General features: G+C 38.2%; 1 protein-coding gene and 2 pseudogenes across 1 annotated transcript in view; all 3 read left to right on the forward strand.

The window, feature by feature from the left end:
• The window catches only part of LOC129418122 (uncharacterized), a 28,570-nt gene extending 16,048 nt beyond the window's left edge, over nucleotides 1-12,522 (forward strand). The window contains exons 3-6 of the mRNA XM_073869172.1: nucleotides 3,993-5,646; nucleotides 9,533-9,725; nucleotides 9,800-10,229; nucleotides 11,248-12,522. Of these exons, the coding sequence (XP_073725273.1) occupies nucleotides 3,993-5,646; nucleotides 9,533-9,725; nucleotides 9,800-10,229; nucleotides 11,248-12,488 (3,518 nt within the window). The 3' untranslated portion in view covers nucleotides 12,489-12,522. The remainder of the gene's footprint in view (nucleotides 1-3,992; nucleotides 5,647-9,532; nucleotides 9,726-9,799; nucleotides 10,230-11,247) is intronic.
• LOC141365376 (uncharacterized) lies at nucleotides 1,703-3,982 on the forward strand (annotated as a pseudogene).
• Nucleotides 12,523-14,676: 2,154 nt separating the features above from the next.
• Nucleotides 14,677-18,539, forward strand: LOC141349137 (uncharacterized; annotated as a pseudogene).
• Nucleotides 18,540-20,016: the final 1,477 nt, after the last annotated feature.

Consider the following 20,016-nt stretch of genomic DNA (forward strand, 5'->3'; position numbering starts at 1 on the left):
GCTTTCAGTGCTTCAGGTGGTATATTATCGGCTCCGGTTGCTTTCCCGTTTTTGATCTTGTTCAATGCATACCTAATTTCTTCCTTTGTGATAGGTCCTATAGGTATTTCAAGGTCTGTTACTGCTGGTGTTAGCTCTGGGGGGTCTTCTGGAAAGGGTCTATTGAGAATTCCTTGGAAGTGTTCTCTCCATCTCTCTAACTGTTCCTCTGTTTTACTTATGAGTTTACCATCTTTTCCTCTGAGAGGTTTCTTCTGTTGGAAGTTTTTCTTTCCACTCAGGCATCTTGTGATGTCGTATAGCTTCCTAAGGTCTCTTCTTTCTGCAGCAGCTTCTAGCTCGCTTGCCATTTCTTCCATTTGATCTCTCTTGTCCTTCCTACAGCTCTTCTTGATCTCTCTATCTTTCTTGTTATACTTTTCCATTTCTATAAATTTCTGATTTCTTGTTCTGGCTGTACCAATTTTATCTTTTATAGATCGTCTTTCCTCCACCAGCCTCCATGTGTGGTCTGTCATCCATGGTTTCCTCCCTGTCTCTGGTTTCCCAAGAATTTCATCACATGTGGACAAGAACATGTCCTTAATGTCTGACCATTCTTTCTCCACGCTGTTCTCATTTTCTTTTCCTTCAGTATCTGATCCATTGTATAGGATGTCATATTTATTTGCCAATACAAGTTGAAACTGGATCCTTTCGTCTTCGTTTCTTAGCCTGCCAACGTTGTATTTAATTCGTTCTTTCTTTTGCTTCTTCTGTACTACTAGTTTGATTTTAACCTTTGCAAGTAGCAGGTGGTGATCTGATCCTATATCGGCACTCCTCATGACTCTGGTGTCTTGGAGATTTCTTCTCCATCTCCTACTGATCGCGACGTGGTCTATTTGGTTCTCAGTTTTACCATCTGGAGACCTCCATGTTGTTTTGTGTATGTCTCTGTGTGGGAAAAGAGTTCCTCCAATGACAAGTCCGTTAGTAGCACAGAAATCTACAAACATTTCTCCGTTTTCATTTTGTTCTCCAGTTCCTTCGTTTACCATCACATCATTGTTTGTTGACCTTTCGCCCACTTTGGCATTAAGGTCACCTATCAGCATGATAATGTCTCTTTTACTGATTTTGTTCAGAACTTGCTGTAGTGCATCATAGAAATCTTCCTTGGTTTCCAAATTAGCCTGTTCATTTGGCGCATAGACTTGGATGATGGTAAGGTTTTGACACATTGAAAGGAATCTGGCGACTATTATCTTTTCAGATACAGGTTCCCATTCCAGTATGCTTCCAAATGCCTTCTTTGAAAGGATGAGACCAACCCCTTTTTCATGAAGGGCATCTTCATCTGAGTTTCCTGAGAAAAGTATGATTTCTCCATTTTGTGTTTTTACTTCTCCTGCGCCGTTCCATCTTGTTTCACTCACTCCAAGTATATCGAGCTTTAGTCTGTCAAAGGTAGACACTGCTATTTTTTGAACACACCCCTTTCAACTAATTGCCCAATTGCACAGCCTTAAGAGCGTGCATATCATGAATGCTGGGTCTTGTTTGTTTTCTGAGAATCTACTGAACCTACTGGTAACTTGTTTGCCACGTAGCAATAAAAAATATAATAAAAACCTTGATTATTCTGGTTAGTCACATTGTACTGCTATTATTTTGAACAATACTGTACATATATATGATGTCAAGAAATTGCAGTCTGCCTCAAAGCCAACTTCACTTCCCGCAAGATATAAAACAAGCTCATCCCCCCTAATGGCTTGATTATTATAGGGGTAATCTCAGTACAAGCTATAAAAAGATAATATAACCTAAATCTATATTACAACACAAAATAACACAATTTATTAGCCAGGTAGGAAAATCATAATTCAAAAGTCAAATGATGAAGATCTGGCTACAGATTCCTCAAAGTAAAATGAAATACATGATGCTGTGCCAAAGACAAACTTTCCTTAAATATCCAAAGAGAACAAAGCATATAGGAATTTGTTACTGATTGGTTGTTGTAAACTCAGGGCTGTCCTTAATTTGTATTCAGTGGGTGATTGGTTTATTTCTAAGATCGGAAGTGTCAATCAACATTGAGTGAAGTTTGCTTAATGTATTGTTACACTTTTAACATTGAATTCTTGTTGTCATATGAATGTGACTATTGTACCACTTGCACTAAGGTATTTAAATTGATACCAAACATGATGAAATGCAGGTTGTTTGTGTATGTAGAATGTAGCATTTCATATACAGTTTGCTGTGAGAGAATAAGGAGACGGATGTAAACTCAGCAAAAAAAGAAACGTCCCTTTTTCAAGACTGTGTATTTCAACGATAATGTTGTAAAAATCCAAATAACTTTACAGATCTTCATTGTAAAGGGTTTAAACTTTGTTTTCCATGCATGTGCAATTAACAGTAATCATTTAATTAACATGCACTTGTGGAATGGTCGTTAAGACCTTAACAGCTTACAGAGAGTAGGCATTTAAGGTCACAGTTCTAAAAACGCAGGACACTAAAGAGACCTGTCTACCAACTGTGAAAAACAACCAAAGAAAGATGCCCAGGGTCCCTGCTCATCTGTGTGAATGTGCATTAGGCATGCTGGAGGGAGGCATGATACTGCTGATGTGGCTAAGGCAATAAATTGCCATGTCCACACTGTGAGACGCCTCAGACAGCGCTACAGGGAGACAGGAAGGACAGCTGATCATCTTCGCAGTGGAAGACCATGTGTAACAACACCTGCACAGGATCGGTACATCCGAATATCACACCTGCGTGACAGGTACAGGATGGCCCAACAATTGCCAGAGTCACACCAGGAACACACAATCCCTCCATCAGTGCTCAGACTGTCAGGAATAGGCTGAGAGAGGCTGGACTGAGGGCTTGTAGGCCTGTTGTAAGGCAGATCCTTACCAGACATCACCAGCAACAACGCCGCCTATGGGCACAAACCCACCTCCGCTGGACCAGACAGGAGTGGCAAAAAGTGCTCTTCACTGATCAGTCACGGTTTTGTCTCACCAGGGATGATGGACGGATTCGTGTTTATCATCAAAGGAATGAGCGTTACACCGAGGCCTGTACCCTGGAGCGGGATCGATTTGGAGGTGGGGGGTCCGTCAAGGTCTGGGGCGGTATATCACATCACCATCGGACTGAGCTTGTTGTCATTGCAGGCAATTTCAATGACTTGCGGTACAGGAAGACATCCTCTCCCTCATGTGGTACCCTTTATGCGTGCTCATCCGGACATGATCCTCCAGCAGGACAATGCCACCAGCCATACTGCTCGTTCTGTGCATGACAGCAATGTCAGTGTTCTGCCATGGCCAGCGAAGAGCCCGGATCTCAATCCCATTGAGCAGGTCTGGGACCTGTTGGATCGCAGGGCCATTCCCCCCAGAAATGTCCAGGAACTTGCAAGGGTCTTGGTGGAAGAGTGGGGTAACATCTCACAGCAGGAACTGACAAATCTGGTCCAGTCCATAAGGAGGAGATGCACTGCAGTACTTCAAGCCACACCAGATACTGACTGGCACTTTTGATTTTGAGCCTCCCTTCATTCAGGGACACATTATTCAATTTCTGTTAGTCACATGTCTGTGAAACATTTTTAGTTTATGTCTTATGGTGTTGACTCTTTTAGTGTTCATACAAATATTTATACACATTAAGTTTACTGAAAGTAAAAACAGTTGAAAGTCAGGGGGCGTTTCTTTTTTTGCTGAGTTTATGACTGTCTGGAGGTGTGATCTTTAAAAAACAAATGTGGTCTCTTTTGGAAGTCCACTGTGAATCATAGAGAGTTGTTTTCCCCGAGCACTCACTGTGCACCCGTGCTGTGTTCTTTGGGGAGGAGCTATCTTTATTCAGTAAATTAGCCTTACACCCTTTTGTGTGAATATAGAAAAAGATTCAGAATCTCAAATCATCTTTCTTTGTGTAAATAAAAGTGAAAAGAGAATTTAATTGTGTTGTGTTTCTTTCAGACGTGAAGAGTGAATCATGTTGTGATGGAGAAATAACGTCCTCAACATCAGAAGAGCGACTGACAGCACAAACTCAAGAGAAGAAACTTCATTCAGAAGAGCAAAGAGAGACGAAGAAGTCGTCGTTTAACTGTGAACAATGTGGGAAGGATTTTGATTTCTTATTTCAGCTGAAAAGCCACATGAAGACACACAGTGGTGAAAAACCTTTCTACTGCAATGATTGTGGCAATTACTACAGCAGCAAAAAAAGTCTTAGTTTGCATAAGAGAATTCACAAAGAGAAACCGTACGAGTGTCCTCACTGTGAGAAGACATTCAACTACCAATCCAATATGAAGAAACATGTGCGTTTACACACCAATGAGAGACCGTATCAGTGCAGTCAATGTGGAAAAACCTTCACGCAGTCATGCACTTTAAAGTCACACGAAAAAACACACTCTCAAGAGAAACTCTATCCATGTTCATACTGTGATGAACGTTTCATTGATAAATCTCATCTGATAACCCATGAGAGAGTTCACACAGGAGAGAAACCTTACGTCTGCAGTGTTTGTGGGAAGAGTTTTAATCAGCATAAAAATTTTGTGAGACACCAGAGAACTCATACAGGTGAAAAACCTTACAAATGCTCTCAGTGTGACAAGACGTTTATTACATCAGGATCCTTAAAAATCCACGAGAGAATTCATTCTGGAGAAAAACCTTACGTCTGCAGTGTTTGTGGGAAGAGTTTTAATCAACGTGTACATTTAGTGACACACCAGAGAACTCATACAGGTGAAAAACCTTTCAAATGCTCTCAGTGTGACAAGACGTTTACTCGTTCAAGTTCCGTAAAAATCCACGAGAGAATTCACACAGGAGAGAAACCTCATCACTGCAGTGTTTGTGGGAAGAGTTTTAATCAGCATAAAAATTTAGTGAGACACCAGAGAATTCACACAGGAGAGAAACCTTACGTCTGCAGTGTTTGTGGGAAGAGTTTTAATCAGCATAAAAATTTAGTGAGACACCAGAGAACTCATACAGGTGAAAAACCTTACAAATGCTCTCAGTGTGACAAGACGTTTACTACATCAAGATCCTTAAAAGTCCACGAGAGAATTCATTCTGGAGAAAAACCTTATGCCTGCTCTCAGTGTGGTAAGAGCTTCTCTAATCCAGGTTCTTTGAGTTTTCATCAGAGACTTCACATTGAAGAGAAACCTCATCACTGCAGTGTTTGTGGGAAGAGTTTTAATCAGCATACAAATTTAGTGAGACACCAGAGAACTCATACAGGTGAAAAACCTTTCAAATGCTCTCAATGTGACAAGAAGTTTACCACATTGAATAACTTAAAAGTCCACGAGAGAATTCATTCTGGAGAGAAACCTTACGTCTGTTCTCACTGTGGAAAAAGCTTCTATGATCCATCTAATTTCAGAGTTCATCAGAGAGTTCACACTGGAGCGAAGAAATTTCATCACTGCAGTGTTTGTGGAAAGAGTTTTTATCCGCGTCAAAGTTTATTGAGACACCAGAGAACTCATACAGGTGAAAAACCTTACAAATGCTCTCAATGTGACAAGACGTTTGCTTGGTTGGGTTCCTTTAAAAGCCATGAGAGACGTCATTCTTCAGCTTCTCTGATCAATCTCATTTCATAGTTTATTAAAGAGTTCACACGGGAGAGAAACTTTACCTGTGCAGTGTTTGTGAGAAGAGTTTTAAAGGAGTCGTATGACCCGATTTCAGGTTTTCCTTTGTTTTTATAATGTTAAAAGATTTCTGTGCATAAAGAAGATCTATAAAGTTGCAAAGTTAAAGTTTTAGTCCAAAAAGATCTTCTTTTTAAAAGTGAAGCCTCACCAACGCCTTCATAAGCGGCTTGTTCAAACACACCCCTGCAGTTGGACGTCATACTGAAATTTGCATAACACCGCCCTAATGTATACGCAAAGATAGAGGCTGTAACCTTCATTCACATTGTAGTATTGTTGACAGGTCCGGTTCTAGATATTTGGAGGCCCCCCACACCCCTCTAATTTTTAGAATAATCTAAGAAGTGTTTTTGTACCCTGTAAGAAATCATTTAAGCACTACAGTGATTAAACATGTTTTCCCCATTACTTTTCTGTTTTATCAAGTCAACAAATTAAATGTATGTAAAAATTTGATATATAAACACTAAGACAAGAAATTTGTAAATAAATGATCTATCAAACTGTTAGGAGCAATATTATGAAGCTACAGACGTTTTTCGAGACAGCTTGACAAGAAACGTGAGTATCGTCAATTTCATTAAGCGAATCATACTCTTTCGAATTGTTTTTTAATCAAACTACTTTAGCCCATCGATACAATAGTAAATTTAATATTTGTAAAGATAGATTGTAACAAAATTTGAGCAGATACTGTATGTTTTTCGCCTTTTTCCCCGAAAATGTTTAAATACGTTAGCTTTTAACCTGAGACTTTTTGTAGACAAGCCATTGTAAAAATTCGATTACAATTAGTTGACATTAAAGTAGAGTAGACCAATTAAATACATTAAGGGGCGGTTTCCCGGACAGGGATTAACTAAAATAAATATAAGAGCTGCCCAAACTGAAAACAACTTGCACTGACATAATAAGGCATGTTTGATCAAACTAGTTATATTTTCTAATTAAACTAAGGCCTACCCTGCTGAAAAAACCAGCAAGACCAGCATATGTTGTGTTTTGGTGCTGGTTTGCTAGTGAACATCAGCTAAACCAGCACCAGCTAAACCAGCACCAAACCAGCACTAGCACCAGCATCCCATGCTGATCATACCAGCAATACCAGCATATGTTGTGTTTTGGTGCTGCTATGCGGGTGACCACCAGCTAAACCAGCATAGACCAGTATAACTCCCATGCTGGTCCATGCTGGTTTTGATGCTGTTTTTTTCAGCAGGGTAGTGACTGGTAGGCCTGTCTTAAACTAATCTCTGTTCAGGAAACCACCCCAAAGTGTGTTAATATCAAAGAATGTCATCATTAAAGGCGGAGTCCACGATGTTTGAAAAACGCGTTGGAAAAGTAGACGGGCCCACTACCAAAACACACTTATAGCCAATCAAATCAAATCAAATGCCGGGTTGCGTATGTGTGGGGCGGGTCTATCAACAGAAGGTCCAGATTCTATTGGGGTAGGGTCGTGTTTGTTTAGGTGATTTCAAATATCAACATTGGCTTTCAAACATCATGGACTCCGCCTTTAACCAGCCTATGGTATTATTATGTGAGCTAGAATGTGTCATTTGGCCTTTTGTTTGGGTTCCTTTAATGGACTCTGTGGGGTGGTCTTAAAATTTGAATTTGAGTTAGACTCTTTCTCTCTTTTTTAAAGGTGGATATAACAATTCAAAGGGGGAATTCACATCCAGAAATTCCAAAATGTCACAAATGCTGCAGTGATTTTGATTACCATCAAAGTGGTTCCCCCTAAAGCCATGTGTGCCATGGACAGTGAGCAGCAGTGTGCTATTCTTTTTCAATAACTCAAAGCTCTGCTTTATAAATCTAAAACTCAACTGAACTTCAAGAATGAAGTGGAGTTTATTTGTAGTTTTCTTCATCCTGAAGTAGGTTACTTTTTCAAAAAAAGTAACTCAAGTTACTTTTTTAGTTTAATTAATTTGATTAAAAAATATGTACTGAATTAAACTAAACGTATGCACTCTCTGCGCCTGTGTGGAAACAGTTTGAGTCAGAAACTGAGATGGCAGGCCAGAGCTTAACATTTTTGTGATGAAATATGCAATTTCTGAATGCAAAACTTTTCAGTCATAAAAACACCTGCAAGTCCTGAAAGAGATCAAGCTTTAGCCAAGAACAAGTAACGCAAAAGTAACTAAAAGTAACGTAAGCATTACTTTCCATGAAAAGAAACTAAGTAATGCAATTAGTTACTTTTTTTGGAAGTAGCTTAATATTGTAATGCATTACTTTTAAAAGTAACTTTGCCCAACACTCTTTGTTATTACACAATATTTTTGACAATGGCATTCATCTTTTATTTTAGTGAAGTCAAGGAATTTGACAGGGCACTTTCCAAAAGACTGAAAAAGAAGGAAAAATCACCTACCAGAAACTAATTATTTTACCTTATGCATTTACATTATTTTACATTTATTCATTTAGCAGACGCTTTTATCCAAAGTGACTTATAAATGAAGAGTTCTTTTTAATGCAATTAAAGATTAAAAGTAAAGTCACTAACAAAATTATTTCTTCCTTTTTTCTTTGCTTTCTCCTGTTTACAGCGAGATGATGTTTAGGTAATTGTTCAATAAAGTACAGAATTGTTTATTATTGGTGTTTTGTCTATTCTTATTTAAGTTTTGCTTTGCATTCAAAATATAAAAAAACTGGTTTTGCAATGTTAGCGTGATATAATGTTAATAAGACCATTATATATCACATAATGTTTTTGGAAAATAGTTTAATCTGTAATGTATCCCTTCCATCAGTAATTTTCTTTCAATTACACCCACACTTAAAAAATACTGCAGACTACTGGGTAATTTGTTAGTCAGAGAAAACAAAGAGTTTTTTGGCACATGCATTAAGCAGGGATCGCAAATATTTATTTGGATAACTTTAAATAAAACGGGACCGTAATATTGCATCCTATTATTTTCAATGACACTTGGATAAGGGTGTTATGCGATCTTCCAAACAGCAGGGGGCGGTGTCTCGAAAAATGAGGTGTCTGAGAATGCGGGTCTCTGGGCGGGGGTCTGTAGCTGCAGGCTCCGAGTTAGGAGAGGGTCCTATTTGTACCCCACACTCCTTGTCACAGTAGTTGGCGGGAACACGGTCTATAGGCGGGAAGCACATAGATATGTATATAAAGGCTAGATGGCTCAAGGCGGAGTCCCTAACGGCATCACCTGGCGGCCATCTTACGACAGGACGCTCGCTCACTCGTAGCATTGAGTTTAATGGTGCAGGTACTTCTAAAAGACCATAACCTGCTCAACTTTCCACCGATCCCCAAACGGTTTGGATCTTTACAAACGTTATTAACGTGGCTATAATTCTGGATGCTTTAACATGTTTCATGAATTTATTTTTTTATTTTTAGTATAGGTATGCAGTGTCATAGGTACATCTTTGACGTTTATAACAAACCAAACCGCTTGAAAATCGGTAAAAAATCAAGCAAGTTATGGTCATTTAAAAGTACCTGCATCATTAAAACTCAATGCTACGAGTGAGCGAGCGCCCTGTCGTAAGATGGCCGCCAGGTGATGCCGTTAGGGACTCCGCCTTGAGCCATCTAGCCTTTATATACATATCTATGGAAGCACCTTTAAGTTTGTTTACCAACCGCCATTAACTCCTAAAAGAAGAAGAAGTGTTGAGCGTCTTCTCTCTCCAGTACATTAGGAGGCGCTGCAGCTCTTTAATCCGCCGATAAACCCATTAAAGAAAGAGCGAGCTCGTGTGTGATGTGTTTGTGTATCTTCAGTGTTTTACTCTCTTGAGTGTTTTATTGAATGTTAACAGAGTTTAATCTCTCTCTGTGTATTTTAGTGTTGAGATGTTGATGATGAGAGATGAGATGGATGTGATGTGCTGTAAATCAGTAGGAACTGATCTGTCTATGCTGGATATTGAGGATTTCATCACAGAAATCTCTCAGCTGAAGAAAGAGGTGGCGTTACTGGAGACAAAGTTGAGGTTAAGAGGAGATGAAGGACTGAAGAGAGAGGTTTGTACATCTTAAACATCATTTACCTGTTTGACAACATCAAATCATTATAATCTTACTCTGTGTGTTGTTAGGATGTGGATTGTTGTGAATCTTCAGTGTATTTGACTGATGGACGTCTGGATTCAGTGTGGATGAGCAGAGATCAGAGCCGCACACCACAGACACTGCTGGACTCTAAACTCTCTGAAGAGAAATCCAGACACACACAGAACTCAGAGCTCAGTCTCACTTTACTCGGTTATACTGAGTCAAAGCCCACAAACACTCAGTACACTACAGTGTGTGACAGTAAACAGAGCTTACAGGAGGATCAAACCTCCACAGAGTCTCTGGATTCTGTCTGTAACGCTGGAGAACCGCAACAGATCCTGCAGACCACAATGAAGATGTGTTCAGTTAAACTGGAGGACTGCAAGAACATGATGATGAAGATAAAAACAGAACCCACAGCAGATGAATATGAAGACAATCATAATGATGGTCAGGAGTTTATTATCTCAGGTATGTCTCCTCAATTATTGTTGTATTTTTTAACTGTCATTGGAGTACCTGATTTATGAAAGGTGGTTTAAGTCACAAACTTGCTACCAAAAGACCAAACAGTTTATCACTGACTAATTGTTTGCAGAATTTAAGTTTTTGTTTCACACACATACATACACATATATATGATGTCAAGAAATTGCAGTCTGCCTCAAAGCCAACTTCACTTCGCGCAAGATATAAAACAAGCTTATCCCCCTAATGGCTTGATTATTATAGTAATCTCAGTCCAAGCTATACACTGATAATATAACCTAAAGCTATATTACAACACAAAATAACACAATTTATTAGCCAGGTAGGAAAATCATAATTCAAAAGTCAAATGATGAAGATCTGGCTACAGATTCCTCAAAGTAAAATGAAATACATGATGCTGTGCCAAAGACAAACTTTCCTTAAATATCCAGAGAGAACAAAGCATATAGGAATTTGTTACTGATTGGTTGTTGTAAACTCAGGGCTGTACTTAATTTGTATTCAGTGGGTGATTGGTTTATTACTAAGATGGGAGGTGTCAATCAACATTGAGTGAAGTTTGCTTAATGTATTGTTACACTTTTAACATTGAATTCTGTTGTCATATGAATGTGACTGTTGTACCACTTGCATTAAGGTATTTCAATTGATATCAAACATGATGAAATGCAGGTTGTTTGTGTATGTAGAATGTAGCATTTCATATACAGTTTGCTCTGAGAGAATAAGGAGACGGATGTATGACTGTCTGGAGGTGTGATCTTTAAAAAACAAATGTGGTCTCTGTTGGAAGTCCACTGTGAATCATAGAGAGTTGTTTTCCCGAGCACTCACTGTGCACCCGTGCTGTGTTCTTTGGGGAGGAGCTATCTTTATTCAGGAAATTAGCCTTACACCCTTTTGTGTGAATATAGAAAAAGATTCAGAATCTCAATTCATCTTTCTTTGTGTAATTAAAAGTGAAAAGAGAATTTAAATTGTATTGTGTTTCTTTTAGATGTGAAGAGTGAATCATGTTGTGATGGAGAAATAACGTCCTCAACATCAGAAGAGCGACTGACAGCACAAACTCAAGAGAAGAAACTTCATTCAGAAGAGCAAAGAGAGACGAAGAAGTCGTCGTTTAACTGTGAACAATGTGGGAAGGGTTTTGATTTCTTATTTCAGCTGAAAAGCCACATGAAGGGACACAGTGGTGAAAAACCTTTCTACTGCAATGATTGTGGCAATTACTACGGCAGCAAAAAAAGTCTTAGTTTGCATAAGAGAATTCACAAAGAAGAGAAACTGTACGAGTGTCCTCACTGTGAGAAGAGATTCAACTACCAATCCAATATGAAGAAACATGTGCGTTTACACACCAATGAGAGACCGTATCAGTGCAGTCAATGTGGAAAAACCTTCACGCAGTCATGCACTTTAAAGCGACATGAAAAAACACACTCTCAAGAGAAACTCTATCCATGTTCATACTGTGATAAATGTTTCAGTGATAAATCTCATCTGATAAACCATGAGAGAGTTCACACGGGAGAGAAGCCTTACGTCTGCAGTGTTTGTGGGAAGAGTTTTAATCAGCAAAAAAATTTAGTGAGACACCAGAGAACTCATACAGGTGAAAAACCTTACAAATGCTCTCAGTGTGACGAGACGTTTACTCAATCAAGTTACTTAAAAGTCCACGAGAGGATTCATTCTGGAGAAAAACCTTACGTCTGTTCTCACTGTGGAAAAAGCTTCTTTGATCCATCTAATTTCAGAGTTCATCAGAGACTTCACACTGGAGCGAAGAAACCTCATCACTGTAATGTTTGTGGAAAGAGTTTTAATCGGCGTGAACATTTAGTGAGACACCAGAGAACTCATACAGGTGAAAAACCTTACAAATGCTCTCATTGTGACAAGACGTTTACTCAGTCAGGTTACTTAACAATCCACGAGAGGATTCATTCTGGAGAGAAACCTTACGTCTGCTCTCAATGTGGAAAAAGCTTCTCTGATCCATCTCATTTCAGAGTTCATCAGAGAGTTCACACTGGAGCGAAGAAATTTCATCATTGCAGTGTTTGTGGAAAGAGTTTTAATCATCGTCAAAGTTTATGGAGACACCAGAGAACTCATACAGGTGAAAAACCTTACAAATGCTCTCAGTGTGAAAAGACATTTACTTGGTTGGATTCCTTAAAAAGCCATGAGAGACTTCATTCTTCAGCTTCTCTGTTCAATCTCATTTCATAGTTTATTAAAGAGTTCACACGGGAGAGAAACTTTACATGTGCAGTGTTTGTGAGAAGAGTTTTAAAGGAGTCGTATGACCCGATTTCAGGTTTTCCTTTGTTTTTATAATGTTAAAAGATTTCTGTGCATAAAGAAGATCTATAAAGTGGGAACGTTTTAAACCCAAAAAGATCTTCTTTTTAAAAGTGAAGCCTCACCAACACCTTCGTTAACGGCTCATTTAAACACACCCCTGCAGTTGGACGTTATACGGAAATTTGCATAACACCGCCCTAATGTATACGCAAAGATAGAGGCTGTAACCTTCATTTGCACTGTAGTATTGTTGTCAGGTCCGGTTCTAGATATTTGGAGGCCCCAGGGAAGACTAATGTCCAATGGTGCGTCTGGGCCTCACGTCTGAATCTTTCTAAGCAAATGTTTAAATAGACACTATACTAATCGACTGCAGATTTGAAAATTATACATATATATTCTCGACTGAACTAATCTTAATGAGCACTTATTTTAAGATTCATCTTTTTAAAACATCCTTTTGTGTGTAGGTGTGTATTAGTACATGTTAACAATATTTAAAAAGTACATACCCCAAAGAAAATGTCTCCAACGTTCTAGGACTACAAAACACTCAGATAGTAGGCAACAGTTTAATTCTTGGGATTGGTGATGTAGACAAGACCAACATTATCATAGTTCAGCCCTCTCTGCTTTGCTTGGTACGCCCTCAAAAATGGGGCGGGGGGGCGCTGAATGAATGGAAGTGACGGCTCACGCAGGTAAGAGGCCCTGGAACCAGTTGCATTCTCCTTAAAACCATGTTAGGGGTTTTCACACTGCGCTTAACCCTGGGTTATCTTCATTCTAAACCCCGCTTTTAACCCTGGGTTAAGGAGCGTTTCACACCTGTAATTTGAAAGCGGTGTTAGCACCGCTTTTTACCCAGGGTTATGAAACCCTGCTCTAGAGCAGGGTTAGCACCGCATTGTGGTGCCAAACGCATGCAGTGTGAAACGAAGCAGGGTTAGAATGTTATGACCCTAATTAAACACAGCTGAAGTAGCTAATCAAGGCTTGATAATTACAGACAGGTGTGTTGAAACTGGGTTGGAGACTCCTGACCCAGGGTTTAGGAATGCACAGTGTGAAACGTCAAATTATGAATACCCAGGGTTATCTCTTAACCCCTGGTTAAGTTTGAACAGTGTGAAACATGAAAAAAATAACCCAGGATTCCGTTAACCCTGGGTTTAGAATAACCCAGGGTTAACAATTTCAGGTGTGAAAAGCCCTATGGGGTGGTTTCCCAGACCGGGATTAGACTAGTCCTAGACTAAAATAAATATAGGAAGGCATGTTTATTAAAACTAGTTATATTTCATAAATAAACTAATGCCTAGTCCTGGTTTAAGGTAATCCCTGTCCGGGAAACCACCCCAATAAGTATAACATAGCACTTATAAGTAAGCAGTCTTTCATAAACAAGTTTACTATAATGAAATAATGTAGAACTAACAAATGATGTTTTATTTGGAGTTTCCATATAGTTTGCACAGTAATGTGGTATATTATAATTAACTTTTGAATTTCTTTGCAAAATCTTTGATGTATGTAGGCTATTTATAACAATAATAATGCATTAGTTGAAGATTTTATCACATATATGTACTATGGGAGACCAATATATTACAATAAGGTACTAATTTATTAACAAAATAGGTGCTCTTTAAAAATACACTTTGTGATCTGGAAACGGTAATATTAAGAAACGGCTATTCCGTCTATTGAGTTGTTATGAGATTCAAAACAGCCGGAAGGGTTGCCTGTCATTCGGCCTTCAAATCCGTGGCGGAAGAAAGTAGTTCCCCAACAATGAGGCTTTTAAAACAACTCCTTTGTTTTCTATTTTTCTTTTATTAAACCTGTGCTGTCGAACAAGCATTTATTTAAGCAAGTACTTATCATATATGTATATAAATAAATACATTTTATAAACACACACAATAGATATAAACACATAGAAAATAAATTTGTAAACAAATGATCTATCAAACTGTCTGTACCTCACACTCCTGTCAGTAGTTGGCGGGAAGCATCTTTAGTTTGTTTGCCAACCGCCATTAAATCCTAAAAGAAGAAGAAGTGTTGAGTGTCTTCTCTCTCCAGTACATTAGGAGGCGCTGCAGCTCTTTAATCTGACGATAAACCCAATAAAGAAAGAAAGAGCGAGCTCGTGTGTGATGTGTTTGTGTATCTTCGGTGTTTTTCTCTCTTGAGTGTTTTATTAAATGTAAACTCCGTCTTGTGTTGAGATGTTGATGATGAGAGATGAGATGGATGTGCTGTAAATCAGTAGGAACTGATCTGTCTATGCTGGATATTGAGGATTTCATCACAGAAATCTCTCAGCTGAAGAAAGAGGTGGCGTTACTGGAAACAAAGCTGAGGTTAAGAGGAGATGAAGGACTGAAGAGAGAGGTTTGTACAGCTTAAACATCATTTACCAGTTTGACAACATCAAATCATTATAATCTTACTCTGTGTGTTGTCAGGATGTGGATTGTTGTGAATCTTCAGTGTATTTGACTGATGGACGTCTGGATTCAGTGTGGATGAGCAGAGATCAGAGCCGCACACCACAGACACTGCTGGACTCTAAACTCTCTGAAGAGAAATCCAGACACACACAGAACTCAGAGCTCAGTCTCACTTTACTCGGTTATACTGAGTCAAAGCCCACAAACACTCAGTACACTACAGTGTGTGACAGTAAACAGAGCTTACAGGAGGATCAAACCTCCACAGAGTCTCTGGATTCTGTCTGTAACGCTGGAGAACATCAGCAGATCCTGCAGACCACAATGAAGATGTGTTCAGTTAAACTCATCGACTGCAGGAACCTGATGATGGAGATAAAAACAGAACCCACAGCAGATGAATATGAAGATAAACATAGTGATGGTCAGGAGTTTATTCTCTCAGGTATGTCTTCTCTTTTATTGTTGTATTTTTTTAACTGTCATTGGAGTACCTGATTTCTAAAAGGGGATTTAAGTCACAAACTCGCTACCAAAAGACCTAACAAGTAATCGTGAATATAACATTTTGTTTCATCATATGTGTGTGTATGATTATGTTTATACCACTGTGCCGCTATTCTAATTGGTTGAGAAATGTAAAAGAAATGTGCCACAGGTGTTGATAATTTTTTGTAAAATGCACACGTAACCTGTCAAATGTTAAAAATTATATATAAATATAACACACACACATATATATGATGTCACCTGTAAAAAAAATTGCAGTCAAAAGCCAAAGCTCACCCCCCCAAAGCCTTGATTATTGTAGAGGTGATCTCAGTCCAAGTTATACACTGATAATATAACCTAAAGGTTTATCATCTCAATTATAGTACGGGAGCAAAAGTAGGACTTCAAGAACCAACACAGGTCAAAGGGGGTCTAATATTAAGAAGACATCTCGCACATTATCCAATCATTTGGGTGAGCACCATAGCTTAAAGGAATAGTTTGGCCAAAAATGATATTAAACCCATGATTTACTCACCCCCAAACTGTCCGAGATGCACATGTCCATCGTTTTTCAGACAAACACATTTTTAGATATTTTAGAAAATGTTTAAGATCTTACAGTTAATTAAATGTGAAGTTACGGGGTCCAAGTCCAAAAAATGTGCATCCATCCTTCACAAAATAAATCCAAACGACTCCAGGGTGATAAATAAAGGTCTTCTGAGGGTAATCTGCGTGGTGGTGTTATAGAAATATCCATATTTAAAACTTTATAAACGAAAATAACAACCTTCCTTAGACTCCTCTGTATTCAGGAGAGAGTATTAGCGTAGTGTACCCACTTTTCTTAGTGACGTATGACAAATTCGGAGGGCGGGGGCACAGAGCAGCAGCAGAGTTAACGTCCGTAAGCTGCGTTAAGCTCTGATCTTGAATGCGGACGCAACTAAGATGGCGACGCTACCGAAAGGTAGTTATTTTCGTTTATAAAGTTTTAAATATGGATATTGCTACAACAACACCGCGCAGATTACCCTTAGAAGACCTTTGATAATCATCCTGGAGCCGTTTGGATTCATTTTTGAAAGGAAAAGAAGACAACACTGAATAAAGTCATAATTTTTGTTATTTTTGGACCAAAATGTATTTTTGATGCTTCAACACATTCTAACTGACCCACTGATGTCACATGGACTACTTTGATGATGTTTTTATTACCTTTCTGGACATGGACAGTATACTCTGCATAGATTTTCAATGAAGGTTCAACAAGCTCTCGGGCCAAATATAAAACATCTTAAATTGTGTTCTGAAGATGAACGGAGGTCTTACGAGTTTAGAACAACATGAGGGTGAGTCATTAATGACATTATTAAAATTTTTGGGCCATCTATCCCTTTAAGCGCAGTGTGAAAAGCCCTTGTATATAACCATCCATTGGTCCAATGGCAAAGTTGTTTTCCCGAGCACTCACTGTGCACCCGTGCTGTGTTCTTTGGGAAGGAGCTATCTTTATTCAGGAAATTAACCATACACCCTTTTGTGTGAATATAGAAAAAGATTCAGAATCTTAATTCATCCTTCTTTGTGTAAATAAAGTGAACAGAGAATTTAATTGTATTTTGTTTCTTTTAAGACATGAAGAGTGAATCGTGTTGTGATGGAGAAATAACGTCCTCAACATCAGAAGAGCGACTGACAGCACAAACTCAAGAGAAGAAACTTCATTCAGAAGAGCAAAGAGAGACGAAGAAGAAGCCGTTTAACTGTGAACAATGTGGGAAGGATTTTGATTTCTTATTTCAGCTGAAAGGCCACATGAGACTTCACACAGGAGAGAAACCGTATGAGTGTCCTCACTGTGAGAAGAGATTTAACCAGCAATACATTCTGAAGAATCATATGCGTTCACACACCAATGAGAGACCGTATCAGTGCAGTCAATGTGGAAAAACCTTCACGCAGTCATTCTCTTTAAAGTCACACGAAAAAACACACTCTCAAGAGAAACCCTATCCATGTTCATACTGTGATAAATGTTTTAGGTTTAAATCTAATGTGATAGTCCATGAGAGAGTTCACACGGGAGAGAAACCTTATGTCTGCAGTGTTTGTGGGAAGGGTTTCAATCAACATGTAGATTTAGTGAAACACCAGAGAACTCATACAGGTGAAAAACCTTACAAATGCTCTCATTGTGACAAGACGTTTACTCAATCAAGCTCCTTAAAAATCCATGAAAGAATTCACACTGGAGAGAAACCTCATCACTGCAGTGTTTGTGGGAAGAGTTTTATTCTGCGTGAACATTTAGTAACGCACCAGAGAACTCATACAGGTGAAAAACCTTACAAATGCTCTCAGTGTGACAAGACGTTTACTCAATCAAGTTCCTTAAAAATCCACGAGAGAATTCACACTGGAGAGAAACCTCATCACTGCAGTGTTTGTGGGAAGAGTTTTAATCGGCGTGAACTTTTATTGAAACACCAGAAAACTCATACAGGTGAAAAACCTTAGAAATGCTCTCAGTGTGAGAAGACGTTTACTACGTTGAGTTCCTTAAAAGTCCATGAGAGTGTAGAGTAGAGCGTGATGTTTATCGCCTCTACGATGAAAAATGCAGACATGGTTTTATGTTTCCTTACCTTTCTGATCTTTTGGTAAAGTTGATCACGTCTTCTGGGTTTTCTGGGTCAAGGAGCATCACGTTTATGTAAATAAGGTATTCGGTCAATCATAACACACTGGATAGCTGGCCAATCAGATCACACTGCACTCTCCCAAAACAGTAAGCTTTGTACGAATATTCAACCTGTTTATTATCTGACGTTGATGCATATTGGGTAGAAATATATGCACAGTCTCTTTCCACTGGGACTGGAAGTCAATACTGTAATATAAAATTTGAAATGACAGAGTTAATGTGAACATGTTAATGTACCATAATTCTCACCATAGATCTCCATCTCAGGACTTCATAAAGCTGTACTGGATTAAAGTTGTTTAATTTTGTAGTATTCTTACAGTTGTCTTTTTTGTTTTGTTCTTTGTATTAACCCTAATAAGACCCTTGTGGTCAATTCTACCCCAAGCCACTTTTCTTTAGTTTAAAAACATTGGTTCCCTTCATCTCAGTGGAATAAGATTTTGTGACTTTACCAGATAATTTGTCAAGAATCAAAAAACTGGGCTTGATTCGGTCGTTCTAAAGAGGCGTAAAAAAATCACTTAATTAGTTCCTTTGGGGGTAAAAATGACCCCAATTGAAATGAAAGGGAAATGCAAAAAAAACCATTCATTTTATTTGTCAATAAAAAATGCATCCAGAATAAATCTGAAAATTTCAACACAGAAAAGTAGGCCTGGTACTAGAGCACAAATGTTACATTGAGCATGTATTTTCTATCACAAACACACAAAGGTATGACTGCCATAGAGAGCATTTCTAATAGAATTTGGCAAAAAACAGTCACAGATGCAAAACAAAGATGTAAAATACTCACACAGGTGTGCGCACACACATGTACGCACATACACACACAAACACAGACTCACACACAAAGACACAGTAAAACTTACACACACACATATAAAGACAAAGTCACACACAGGCAAACACACACATGGACACTCTTGCATTCAGTCAAATTACATTTCAAAATACATCAAAAACGACAAAAATTCTACTATTTGAAATAATATTTATTTTTAATGTCCTTTCTAATGTTTATATAAACATAAATTCACAGAATGTTTCAATAAAGTACTGATTTTGAGCAGTTGGCCACATTCAGTGAAATGAATGGGTCTCTGGGCCTCTGCTGTGATTTATTTCCTAAACTGTAACCATAAAACTTTTTTTTCTAAACACCAAATTGCTGAATTCAACACATAACATATAGATCAATATTTAAAAACAATTTAAATCAAATGTAGATCATAATTTATTTGAATTTTTCTTAAAATTTTTATATTTTTCAGGCAAGCTAATGGTGTAGTTGAGGAATTGAGTAGTAAACGGGTTTAAAAGTACTTCATATCTCCCAAAAGACAGCATTAATGTATACATGGGAAGTAAATAAAAAAATTATATATTATTTGTATCATTAAAAATGCATATATTTTTTGTAAGCACTCTTTTAACCTCTGGGGTCATTTTTACCCCCAAGGGACTATAACGTATACAGGAAAATAGGGTCTTATGAGGGTTAAATACGTTTGTTATCATTAATCTTGGCCATAGCATATTTATTTTACCTGATAATGAGCTATTTTATCATGATTAAGATTACATTAGCAACATAATAATGGTGAAAATTTTGATTAATCTAAGTGACTCGTTCATTTTCACTAAAATGATTTGTTGAGATTTGTGCACTGATTCGTTCAGTGACCATTTCTTTATTTTTCAAAAATACACCAGTAGATGGTGAAGATGTGTGTCTTACAAAGAAATAGACTTTTTATAAAAACTCATTAGGCTTCAATAAAGCTCA

Source organism: Misgurnus anguillicaudatus, chromosome 7 (assembly GCF_027580225.2).
Source record: "Misgurnus anguillicaudatus chromosome 7, ASM2758022v2, whole genome shotgun sequence".
Classification (NCBI taxonomy): domain Eukaryota; kingdom Metazoa; phylum Chordata; class Actinopteri; order Cypriniformes; family Cobitidae; genus Misgurnus; species Misgurnus anguillicaudatus.